This window comes from Pleurodeles waltl, chromosome 10, assembly GCF_031143425.1.
Source record: "Pleurodeles waltl isolate 20211129_DDA chromosome 10, aPleWal1.hap1.20221129, whole genome shotgun sequence".
NCBI lineage: Eukaryota > Metazoa > Chordata > Amphibia > Caudata > Salamandridae > Pleurodeles > Pleurodeles waltl.
Window position 1 is genome coordinate 333,188,745 of NC_090449.1, and position 13,360 is coordinate 333,202,104.

Here is a 13,360-nt window from a genome sequence, read left to right on the forward strand (position 1 = left end):
TTGTTTAAGCCATAATAGAGGTTTGTGGTCTGTTTGAGAATTGGGATATGGAGTCACCAAACTATAGGGACACATTTAGTACACAGAGAGCATAAGCACCGGAATTCTGGTTAGCAGAACTCTAGTGACACAGTCAAGCATACTGACAACACATATAGGCCATAAACTATGAACACTGGGGTCCTGATTAGCAGGATTCCAGTGAGACAGTAAAAACACACTGACAAATAGGTCTTAAACTATGAGCACTTGGGTCCTGGATAGCAGGATCCCAGTGAGACAAATAGGCCAATAATGGGGCTAATCAAGCTAGAAAGAGGCTACTTTCTCACAGTTGGTTATCCTGATATCACCTAAACTGCTCCTGTATTATGGGGTCAGGACTAAGAGTACAAAACTTAGGAGCATCCCCTATATCTAACATTTCTCCAGGGGCTCCTATGTCAAATAATCGCACCATCCATGTGAGTAATGTTTCCCCAGATCTCTGCTTGAATCTGTCTATGTCATCATTAACTTCTTGCTGGGTGTAATCTTCTAGGGAGTGCATTTCACTTCCTGCCAGATTCTGTGGCGTGCCCTGTATCTTTCATCTAAATATTGGTTGTGCGTGAACCACTTTCAGCTCGTCTGGCTCAAACTGGCCTTGACCTTTTTTAACATCTTAATCACTGGAATCTGAAAAATCAGTAGATTCACAGATGTTTGATTCCCAGTTTACGGGAACTAAATGAACTTCCTTTTGATTTATTTTATCCCTTTGTTTCCAATACCTGTATTGAGCAATTCTGAAAGCTGCTTTCTCAGCTACTGACTGATAAGTATATTCCTTATTTTTCAGTAACTTATTCTGACAAGACAGCATGGTTACATTATTTTTAGCTTCAACTAGCTGCCTCTCTAATTGCTGGTGTTCTTGTTCCCACTGCCTACATTTTTCATTCGTTTTTCTATAAGCAGATAACAGGATCCAGACCCTTTTGCCTAACATACATATATCACATCCCCACTGAAGAGGTACTTTCTGTAAACACAGTAAAACATATTTTGGCAGAGCATCGCTAAGACATGCGTCCCAGCTTTCGCATAAACCAGCACCACAAGACCATTTGTTCGCAAGGACATTATAAGGTTCTTTGTCCCCACCAGGGAATCTCACGTGAAACCTGGGAAACTACCTAGGAAACCGCTTTTGACTACTTGCCGAACATTTTTCACTTTAAAAACTTTAACTTTTTAACCTACGCCCTCATCATGCCAACTATGCCAATTTGTTCTGCTGCACTTCAGATCGAGGAGACGAAGTGAAAGGAATGCAAAGAATGCAGCACTCAGTCTAAGAAATGACTTTATGAAGGCACTTCCCAGGTTACACAAAGATAATAACGTGAGCACTTGATGTGAATGTAGCAACACGTGTGCAACTCTTAAAATGATCACAGCAGTGGAATAATAATAATCAAAGAAAATGCAATACATCAACAATGTATATATATATATATATATATATATATATATATATATATATATATATATATATATATATATATAGTGACCCAGTATATTTAAGCATGCCCACAGTAAAGCTAGATATTAAGAATTAAAAAATGCATCACCATTGAGCTCGAATCCAACACCATCCTTTGTCTGCCAACGTCAAGCTGTGGAACCCGTGACAACTGAGACAAAAGAGAACGACTGAGCAATGCATCCACCCTCAAACTTAAACTGTGAAAGTTAAGAAGGTTCTAGAAACCCTCCTCCCTTTGAATGAGTTGTGAAATTCAAGCGCTGGCCGCACTAGGTCAGTGTGGAAAAAATACTCTAGAGACTGGCCAGATCTGACTATATATTTCCAAGACCGAGCTGTACCCTTCTCTAACATAAACATTCTCAGTCTGGTACATTCTTATCAGGTTTCTCCCCCATATTATGTTCCCTTCCTGGTGAGAAAAGCAAAAATATGTTGATAGGCTGTGCGTGGAAAATACCTGCGGCACCAATGTGATGACATTTGAAGCTAATCTGAGCACAAAATGGAGTCAGTGGTTAAATACAGATAGCATTACACTAGCATTATAGACGGCTCACACAATATTGGCTGTGTACTTCACATGCGCTGAACACAATTAAATGTGCAATTTTGCAAGTCAAAAATCGTTGTACTGCAAGCAGGTCACATGTGTTTTAAGGTGCTGGGAAAGACAGCAAGCAGGTCCAGTACATGTTAGGCAAAAAACAGCATGCCATGATTACGCAGGCAGGCATTTGCTGGTCAGTACAATCAGTGAGAAATTTACTCATTCTGGAGTAGTACTTCTTCATGCAAACTTTCTGAAAAATCAAAGCCTGGATAACATATGGTATCAGAGATAGTTTTCGTTCTTCTAGTAATCTCAAAAGTACCTCCAAAGGCATCGTAAACTCTGTTACTTCCCTCCAAAGCCTAAACGTCTGACACTCGTCGACAAGATATTAAGCAAAATAAAGAGGTCAACTTCATAGAAAGTCTTTTCGTATCCAAATACCTATTATCAGTGCAGGAGGAAAACACAGATAAAACTAAATTAACGTCCCATTAGGAATCATACCTAGTTCTAAGAGGTCTCCTCACACTAATGCTTTTAGGCACTCTGCAAACCAAAACATTCTTTCCGACAGTCCTGCCATTGATCAGACTATGCCCAGCAGAAATCGCAGATCTATAGCAGTTTATCGTTCTGTAGCCAAGACCCCTATCAAACTGTCCTGCAAGAAAATTAACTACCTCCACTATAGGGGCTTGTTATGGACCCAAATCCCTTTCCAAGCACCAACATACCCATGTCTTCCAGATTCCCCTATATCTGCAGTGGGTACCTGGAGCCAAGGACTCCTCCAAGAGTTTTTGAGCTCTTCCCGAAAGGCCTGACATTATTCTAGATCGCCCGATACTTTCCAGGCAAGAAGGTTCAAAGTGCCCGTCAGACCTAGAGGATGCTACTCTCTATCTACTCAAACTCACTAAGAGGGACATAACTATTTCCAGATCTTTCAAAATCTGTGCTCTCTATTGGGATATAATAAGGATGTCGTCTAAATAAACAATCATCCACATACCTCTCTCCCTGAGGGATGAAGCTACTGCTCTCATTACTTTGATAAAACACCATGACGTGGATGATAGGCCAAAGGGAAGTGCTCGGAATTTATAGAATCGACCCAGCTAGGTGAATTGAAGGTAAGGTTGCTACACCTTGGCCATAGGAATGGTAAAGTAGAAATCCTTTAGGTCTAACTTCACTAGCCAATACTTCTTTAATAACATATCCCCTTAAGAGGTGGATCCCCTCCATTTTCAAGTGCCTCTAGACTAAGAACTAGATTTATTGCATCCTTTTTTTCCACAAGGAAAAGTGTACTTATAAAAGCCCTGTGTTCTAAAGAAACCCGGAAATGGCTTCCCTTTGTAACAAGGTCTTCTACAATCTACTGCTGAACAGTGAACAAACACAGTTCTCTTGCGGGTACTGTTTGAACTGGCTCTTCCAAAAATCTATTTTGAACCGTTGGACGGTTTCTAAGACCCATTGATCTTGCGTAATTGCTTCCTAGACTTGTCAAAAAAAAAATCTGAATTGTCCTCCCACTGTTCCCATGGAAGAAGGAGGAGGTAAAATCGTAATACTCACCCTGATATCCTACTGAGCCTTGTCCATGTGATCTAAAACCTCTTCCACAATGGACACATCCTCTTTGGGGATAAAAGGATGTGCTTGTTCTGGCCTGGTAGCCTCAGCCTAAGCCTCTTGGATGTCTAGAATAGGTGCAATGGGGTCTCTGGGAGCCACGATCAGCAGAAAGGCCCCTTCTGCCAGCCTGTCTAAAAACACCTCCACTAAAGACTTTAAGCATATTTGATTGTGCCTTATCAAGGGCAGTAAATGTCACAACATATTTGCTCAGAGTTAATCATGTCTTCTCCAAATAGAAGACCTTTGGGTTTCTTGGAAGCCATCTTTTACGCAAAGTCTGCAAGCTTTGGATTTATCTTCATGAACAGAAGTCAACGTGTCTCAGCATTAAGGCTGGCGTTCCTGGTTCCGAGGAGAACCATAGCTCTTTGGCTCCATCCCCTGAGTAGGTATATGTCCCTAGGGAGCTCATTGGCGTGTGCCTCCTCTACCATATCCACAATGCATGCCAGGGGTCTGAACACGTCAAGGAGGCGCTCTTGACATGATTTAAGGCACCTCTCTCATCCCTTCCTTGGATCTCAACCCAGTTTAAAAATAAATTTGATGAGTTCCAAATTAGGGGTGAAGACACACCCTGCCCTCTGAAACTGGTCTTGAACACTCGGTCCTTAAAATATTCCTTGCTCCTTTTTCGAGTGGATTTCAAATCTATTGCTTCATGAACTTGGCTATGTGGTCAACAGGCCACCACTCGGCACTCCTAGGATGCTTGATGTTGCCCGGGGAAAGCATTTCCTTCCCTAAGGGTTCTCTTATTACATCTTTACAGGAAGAAGGGGCATCATCCTCCATAAAGAGTTCATCCCCAGCAAGGTTTCCTTGATCTAGGTCCAAAACATATTAACCTTAGAGGGATTCATCATGTGTGTCCTCCTCACCATATCAGTAACATGGATATCCCTTTAGACATCTGAATCTGTTGTGCCGCTTCGGACACACGTACTACGTGAGATGCTTAGACGTCCTATTCTCTTTGAGGTGCTCAGACCTCCCATTTTCCTCACGGTGCTAGGACCCCTCATTTTCTTAAATGGTGTAGCTCCCTTCTCAATGAATTTGGAGTTTCTCTTTTTCGTACCCCCTTTATTATCTCCAACAGCGTTTTCATCTGACCAGAACTCCTGTTCCAATTCATTTTGAAATTCTCTCATAGACATCACCTGATTAAGGGTCTCTCGCACACAAGTGCGCATCTTATGTTGAATAAGTCCTGTAATTGTCTCCACATTTATTTTATGCTCAGATGGCTCAGAGTTCTCCCTTTCTTGGTCAGACATGATAGTTTGCCGCTGAGGCAGAAAATGTATATTTAAAATAAAATAATTCAAATTTCTCCTGACAGAATTTGTTTATGTTTAAAAATTCTGCTGAGAGACAGGATTGTATATATTCAAAATATCTTTTGAGGGATTTTATGCACAAGATTCAAATAGGTAGGCGATTCAAGTGGGTAGCTAGTGAACAGCTAATTGGGACACTCACTGTAAACTGTTTCCAACGTGACGCACCACAGAGTACCACGTCAGCCATCTAATGCCTATGTAGAAATAAGACAAAGGACAAACAAGATGGTAGCACATTATTGTAAACGGCTGTTGCCCATGGAATTCTCGTCTGATGAGTCACCGCCTGAAAGGATGCGTCGGCTGAGTATGGCTGTCAAAACGAAACGCTTGCACCTCAGTTAATGAGGCTGCCTACCATATACTTAACAGAATTGTCCCGCTCTCGCCGGGACCACGCCCCACGAATCGCGGTCGGCAAGTACCGCAGGAACCACAGTTGGCGCGGTCACGCTGGAGCTACGCTGAGGTGAACTCTCTAGTGGAACAAAAGTGACTCAGAAAAGAATTCTGGAGAATGGAGTTGGTTTGCTCTACTGCTAGGAGGTACCTAAGCTCAGCTAGTGAGCAAATAACCTATAATTAACTTTAAATAAAATAAGGGCCAGCAATATAAAGCCCTAAATAACATCAAAAGAATGGAATCCACAGATAGGAAGTTATCAGAAACTAATAGAGTACACTAGATGAAAAGAAAATTAATCTAGAACAAAAGACAAAAAAAGGTCAAGATAGCAAAATATTAGGATACTTATCTGCGAGGAGAAGCATAAAAAAAAACAGAATGTGAGCTGCATGGACTTATTTTATGTATTGAATGTTCTGTTTTGTTTCTATTGTGATGCTAACTCCTTTTTCACTGCATGGAGTGGCACTAAAGGAATAATGTATAATGGTAGCTTCCGGTCTAATAATGAAATTTAAGCATTAGCACTTTAACGGGCTCAGGCAGCACACACTAAAATTGGCTGTGTACATCACATAAAGCTGAACATAATTAAATGTGAAATTTAACAAGTATTAAAATCATTGTACTATAAGAGGGCCACAGGTGCGTTAAGGTGCTGGGAAAGACAGAACACAGGTACAGTACATGTTAGGCAAAGAACTGCATGCCACGATTTTGCAAGGAGACATTTGATTGGGAAAACATTACACTATAAAGAGCAACTTCCCCACTTATAAGTAGTTAGTGAGTGCCTATGGCCTTGTAATACATGGCAAATTAAACACATGAAGAGATATAAGTACAGCACTCCTGCCCAAAATCTGCACCAAAAATGAATCTATGCACTCTTAGTATGCTTACTTTATGTAATTCACAGCACACATAAAGCGTCATGAGCAAGCCTATTTAAACATAACCTTCTGCCCCATGTCCATTCTGTGACCACAAGTATAAAGGGACAAGCCATCTCTCTTGTCCCTAGGTTTGTGCACAGTGGAAGGCACAGGACAAGGCTCCCAAAACTGAATGGAAAGAAGCCACAGGCCACCTAACATTTATCGCACGAGAGGCTTAGCAGACCTCTTACACAAAAGGTTCAGTACAAAGGATTACCTATGATGAAATGTTGAAATATTCAAGATGCCCTACCACTACAACTGCATCACAAAGATGAAATCTTGAGTCATGCTTATTAGCTGTGTTAGTTGTTTACAACTGTAGGCAGTTATTAGATAATATTTTAGGTAAGCCAGTGAAGCAGCAAACAGGACTTGTGTTTACTCTAAAACATTCATTTACTCAGAAATCACATTACAGCTGGATTTATTTATCTAATCTCAGCAACAGAGCATTTCAATATGAAATGCTTTGCGTAGCAACAATCCCCCTACACACCTAGGACAATTTTAGAAATGTAATAGGATAGAAAGGCTATTGATGATGTACAAAAACTTGACAATAAATACATTTATAGTATAGACATATACAGAAGTACGGAAATAGGTCTGAGATGTTTCTTGAGCTTGTTGTAAGAGTAGGTAACCTTTGAAAGTAGTTTTCAATGATGTGTGTCAATGGAGAGAGAGCGCAATTTCAGTATATTTGATCTATTAAGCAAAAAAATCTGAATCTGTATTTGTATTCTAGAAATGAAGGCATAACAAATTAGATCCCCATTGGCTGCTGATAAAAAAACGTGTTTGCAGCTTTATACTATACTAAGCCTCGCCTTGAACAACCTAACAAAATCCTTATCAGTAGCCACCAGGAAGTTTCTTTTATGGGTGCTGCAGGGCCCTGTCATTAGTAACCATTGTCCAAACCCTGACTTGTGTTGGGTAATGGTAACAACAGTCAGAGGAGACCTGCAAATCATGCCATCTGAGAACTGCACTCTTCATTACTTCTGGAGTTCCTGTTTTTGTTTCTAGGCATGTTAGGGGATTGCCAATTTGTGCCAAGATTCACATCTGCTTTCAGTAAAATGGCAAAAAAAAAAATTAATCATGTCTGTGCGAGAGGGTGAATACGAGAACAATTTCCTTTAGGGGGCAAGGAGACATTTCTGTGTCTCTCACTCACTTATTGAATGATGATTAGTTTGTCTTTTTTCGCATTCTTCACTGTCCATAGGGCACGGTTCTTCCTTCTCTTTACTTCTCAATGAAAAGACAGAGTTTGCGATGAGGGGACCTGTTTGAAAGGAAAGAGAACACTGCATGATTACATTTACACTCCTAGAGCCTTAACAATGGAGTAAAAATGTTAGCTCTAAACAAAATGTGGGTTCATAGGGTTGCAGGTACTGAAATACTGAAAAGTTCCCTCCTATCAAATAGATAGATACTGCATATATTTGCCTTTAAAGTAGTGAACTATTTAAAATTCCATCGAAGTACATGGACCTTGACATTTTGAAGTGAGTATGTTTCAACCCCCAACTAAGAATTTGCAATATTAGAACCTGGTGCACTCCAAACTCGCAAAACGTTATCATGTAATGACGACCAGGTTATTGTCACAGGAAAAGAAGGCTGCAGATAAAGTCAGACAAAGTACCAAACCTCATTTATTCCCACCATGCACCTACGTGAAGCACAGTTTCCTGTGCAAGGAAAAGAACTGGTAATGTTTACACAGTAGGAAATATGGATATGTTTTTTTCCAATTTGGGAAAATATTTTAGCTGTGGTGGAACAAGTCAACAAGTGTAGCTGTACTTGAGTGGAAGAGTCTCACAGCGTTCTTGAAGAGTGCATGAGATTTTCTGTGAAATCCAAAAAAGTCAGAAACGTACTCCAAATTCAGGCTTAGATGTTTACATTGGCAACTGGCTGCATCATTTAGTGGGCATGAGCACACGTGATGATGCTCATGCCTCATGTAAGCGGCTGCGTCATTGCGCAAGTGTGATAGTGCAAGCTCTTTTTGCAAGAAGTTTAGTCAGAGATTTTATACATGGCCCTCCAAAAAATGTAAAATAACGAAAAAAGGACCACAGGGTGCCGGGGCAATTTTGAAGTAGGTGAGAGAACTGATAGGGAGTGGGTCGATGAGAAGTGAAAGAGCAGCACACGAGGGAGAGAACAACACAGGGGGTAGCAGGCAGAAGCAAAAAGGAGGAGAGTAACAAAGAGTGCAAGGGAGAGTGGTGGGGAGAAGCACACAAAAAAGAGCGAGAGAGAGAGAGAGCAGCACACTAGGGAGGCAGCAAGACAGAGCACACGGGGTAATTGGTGGGTGGAGAAGCACAGGGGGAAGAAAGCTGGATAACATATCCACTCTCATGGAGTGGATATCCATGAATAAAAAAGTAGTTCCCTAAAAACGAGCAGTAGAAAGGTAAAAGTCGGCCAATCAAAAACATGGTAATGATGCTGCTATCCAGAGTCTGCAAGCACAAGAAGACAAAAGAAAGTCATCAAATAAGAAGCAAGCAAATGAGAGTGGTGATAAAGGCACACAATGGTAAGCAATGGGCAGGCTGTAAATCCAATTGAAGTTTTCAGTAAGCCTAAAAAAAGGTCTATCTCAACCAGAGAGCTTGCAGTGTCTGGTTGGTGAAATCTAGAAAGGTTAAACTCCTAAGAAGCAGGCAAGCTGAGGTATGGTATAATCAAGGAATATTTTACATACAGCTTCGATTGAGACATAATTGAAAGTTTATACAGCTCAGCATTTAGGTGCCTCAAGACTATCAAGGTGACGATAAAAGTAAAAAAAAAAAAAAAAATTGGGGGTTCTCCTAATTTACTACAAACGAGTTACAATCTTTGGAGTGGAAAGAACTAAGGCTAAATTATACAATAGCTGTGCACCTAGAGTTGCCAACGTTCTCAGAAAAAATACCAGCCGTTTGTTTACATTTTGCTGTGTACGCAGGGCGGCAAACTGCTAGGTGAAAGTGAATTTGTGTAAAATCCCCAGTATTCTTTAGTATCATGGCAAGTACATCCGTTTCCTATAGAATAATCACCTAGAAATAATTTAGAAAGCTCTCAAATATTTTAAAAGTATTTTTTGTGTGTTCTGTTCTACCTTTACATATAAAAAGTGGACAATACGGATTGCATTGCTTTTCCAAACTGTTTTACTGGCAGGGGCCCAAAAAAATATACGGGTTGTTAGGATACCAACCTGGTGGAAAACCTAGTGAGCCATAGTGGACCGGTCTATGGACAAACCAAATCCTTATATTCGTGGGAAAGTTTTTACTAACAATACCACTGATCTTTATAGTGGAGCCCCTTTATAGTATTGACACCTGCTCACCTGAACAGACAGAATCTGGAAACAGTTTTGAAAGTGCCAATATTTAAATAATTTGGACAAAACCTCGAAAGAGTTCTCAGCAATTCCTAAAAGGCTACTTAAATAAGAGACTGTTAAAAACATTTTCATGTCTAATAGGTACTCTGGATAAATCATTGTTCAGAGAAGCATCAAACTATTCAATCTTCCATCAGTACCTCGGCTTCACTACAGTTCAATAGTAGTGGCATGTAGGTGATCCATGATGTAATAGAAACAGCGTTTTATTTCAACTTTTCACTCTGACCTGAGGGGTAAGTCAGTCAATAGACGAGTTGCTGATTCACTAATCCTGAAATTCACCCAAAGCTTAGATGTGGGAGTTGGGGAGCCTTTCTGATGCTAGTTAAATAGACAGATTTGTTACTCAAGAGACAGCAGGTAATTATGGTATTGCACATAACCCATCATCCGCTGCATGTTTTACCAATTAAAAAAGCAGTTTCTACCTCAAAAAGGTCAAAGGATTTTTAAAAAGGACCTTTGCAAACCTTTGATTGGTCACCTTTCAGTTTTCTGTTTCTGAGTTTGGGAAGTTCCTTAGTTCAGTGGCCATGTGACATCATTCTCATTTTTTTTTTTTTTTAATTATGATCAACCAGGTATGTTTTTCTTTTTTCTATGCATGATACTCTTATCACAAGTCCCTTAACAAGCGCCCTATAGGTTTTTGCCTGTTACACACCAACAGAATGCTAGCTTTTATTGGTTAAGAGTGGTACACCGAACGTTGTATGCCTTTTAGTGCGGGTTACTTCCATCCCCCTGACCGGCTCATAATATGGATGACAGATGGTGGCACCTGATTAATAGTGGTGATAGGCCCTATTTCAGGCACCCTATTGGGGAGCCTTGTAGGAAGGTAGCCTCTTTCTAGCCCTGTTACCCCCACTTTTGGCCTGTTTGTGAGTATATGTCAGGGTGTTTTTACTGTCTCACTGGGATCCTGCTAGCCAGGGCTCAGTGTTCATAGTGAAAACCGTATGCTGTCAGTATGTTTGAAATGTGTCACTGGGATCCTGCTAGCCAGGACCCCAGTGCTCATATGTTTGTGGCCTGTAAGTGTTCCCTGTGTGGTGCCTGTAGGAGGCTGGACTGGCTTGTAGTGAGTACCAAGGGGTACTTGCACCTTGCACCAGGCCCAGTTATCCCTTATTAGTGTATAGGGTGTCTAGCAGCATAGGCTGATAGATAATGGTAGCTTAGCAGAGCAGCTTAGGCTGAACTAGGAGACGAGTGAAGCTCCTACAGTACCACAAGTGTCACTGGCACAATATCATAAGAAAACACAATACACAGTTATACTAAAAATAAAGGTACTTTATTTTTATGACAATATGCCAAAGTATCTCAGAGTGTACCCTCAGTGAGAGGATAGGAAATATACACAAGATATATGTACACAACACCACAAATATGCAGTATAGTCTTAGAAAACAGTGCAAACAATGTATAGTTACAATAGGATGCAATGGGGACACATAGGGATAGGGGCAACACAAACCATATACTCCAAAAGTGGAATGCGAACCATGAATGGACCCCAAACCTATGTGACCTTGTAGAGGGTCGCTGGGACTATTAGAAAATAGTGAGGGTTAGAAAAATAGCCCACCCCAAGACCCTGAAAAGTGAGTGCAAAGTGCACTAAAGTTCCCCAAAGGACATAGAAGTCGTTATAGGGGAATTCTGCAGGAAAGACACAAACCAGCAATGCAACAACGATGGATTTCCAGTCGAGGGTACCTGTGGAACAAGGGGACCAAGTCCAAAAGTCACAAGCAAGTCGGAGATGGGCAGATGCCCAGGAAATGCCAGCTGTGGGTGCAAAGAAGCTTCTACTGGACAGGAGAAGCTTAGGTTTCTGCAGGAACGACAAGGGCTAGAGACTTCCCCTTTGGAGGACGGATCCCTCACGCTGTGGAGAGTCGTGCAGAAGTTTTTTCCCGCCGAAAGACCGCCAACAAGACTTGCTAGCTGCAAATCGTGCGGTTAGTGTTTTTGGATGCTGCTGTGGCCCAGGAGGGACCAGGATGTCGCAAACTGCGTCAGGAGACAGAGGGGACGTCGAGCAAGACAAGAAGCCCTCTCGGCAGCAGGTGGCACCCGGAGAAGTGCCAGAAACAGGCACTACGAGGATGCGTGAAACGGTGCTCACCCGAAGTTGCACAAAGGAGTCCCACGTCGCCGGAGACCAACTTAGAAAGTCGTGCAATGCAGGTTAGAGTGCTGTGGACCCAGGCTTGGCTGTGCACAAAGGATTTCCGCTGGAAGTGCACAGGGGCCGGAGTAGCTGCAAAAGTCGCGGTTCCCAGCAATGCAGTCTGGCGTGGGGAGGTAAGGACTTACCTCCACCAAACTTGGACTGAAGAGTCACTGGACTGTGGGAGTCACTTGGACACAGTTGCTGGATTCAAGGGACCTCGCTCGTCGTGCTGAGAGGAGACCCACGGGACCGGTGATGCAGTTCTTTGGTGCCTGCGGTTGCAGGGGGAAGATTCCGTCGACCCACGGGAGATTTCTTCGGAGCTTCTAGTGCAGAGAGGAGGCAGACTACCCCCACAGCATGCACCACCAGGAAAACAGTCGAGAAGGCGGCAGGATCAGCGTTACAGAGTTGCAGTAGTCGTCTTTGCTACTATGTTGCAGTTTTGCAGGCTTCCAGCGAGGTCAGCAGTCGATTCCTTGGCAGAAGGTGAAGAGAGAGATGCAGAGGAACTCGGATGAGCTCTTGCATTCGTTATCTAAAGTTTCCCCAGAGACAGAGACCCTAAATAGCCAGAAAAGAGGGTTTGGCTACCTAGGAGAGAGGATAGGCTAGCAACACCTGAAGGAGCCTATCAGAAGGAGTCTCTGACGTCACCTGGTGGCACTGGCCACTCAGAGCAGTCCAGTGTGCCAGCAGCACCTCTGTTTCCAAGATGGCAGAGGTCTGGAGCACACTGGAGGAGCTCTGGACACCTCCCAGGGGAGGTGCAGGGCAGGGGAGTGGTCACTCCCCTTTCCTTTGTCCAGTTTCGCGCCAGAGCAGGGCTTAGGGGTCCCTGAACCGGTGTAGACTGGCTTATGCAGAAATGGGCACCAAATGTGCCCATGAAAGCATTTCCAGAGGCTGGGGGAGGCTACTCCTCCCCTGCCTTCACACCATTTTCCAAAGGGAGAGGGTAACACCCTCTCTCAGAGGAAGTCCTTTGTTCTGCCATCCTGGGACAAGCCTGGCTTGACCCCAGGAGGGCAGAAACCTGTCTGAGGGGTGGCAGCAGCTGCAGTGAAACCCCAGGAAAGGCAGTTTGGCAGTACCAGGGTCTGTGCTACAGACTAAGTAACTTAGCACCCAACCTTCACCAGGTGAAGGTTAGACATGTAGGTGACTTATAAGTTACTTATGTGCAGTGTAAAATGGCTGTAAAATAATGTGGACGTTATTTCACTCAGACTGCAGTGGCAGGCCTGTGTAAGAATTGTCAGAGCTCCCTATGGGTGGCAAAAGAAATGCTGCAGCCCATAGGGATTTCCTGGAA

At 42.6% G+C, this 13,360-nt stretch overlaps 1 protein-coding gene across 3 annotated transcripts in view; it reads right to left on the reverse strand.

The window, feature by feature from the left end:
- The window catches only part of LOC138261516 (zinc finger protein 777-like), a 288,066-nt gene that overhangs the window by 256,959 nt on the left and 17,747 nt on the right, over window positions 1–13,360 (reverse strand). For all 3 annotated transcript variants that reach the window (XM_069210523.1, XM_069210522.1, XM_069210521.1), the window contains exon 3: window positions 7,611–7,721. In XM_069210523.1, coding sequence (XP_069066624.1) covers window positions 7,611–7,721 — 111 coding nt within the window. The remainder of the gene's footprint in view (window positions 1–7,610; window positions 7,722–13,360) is intronic.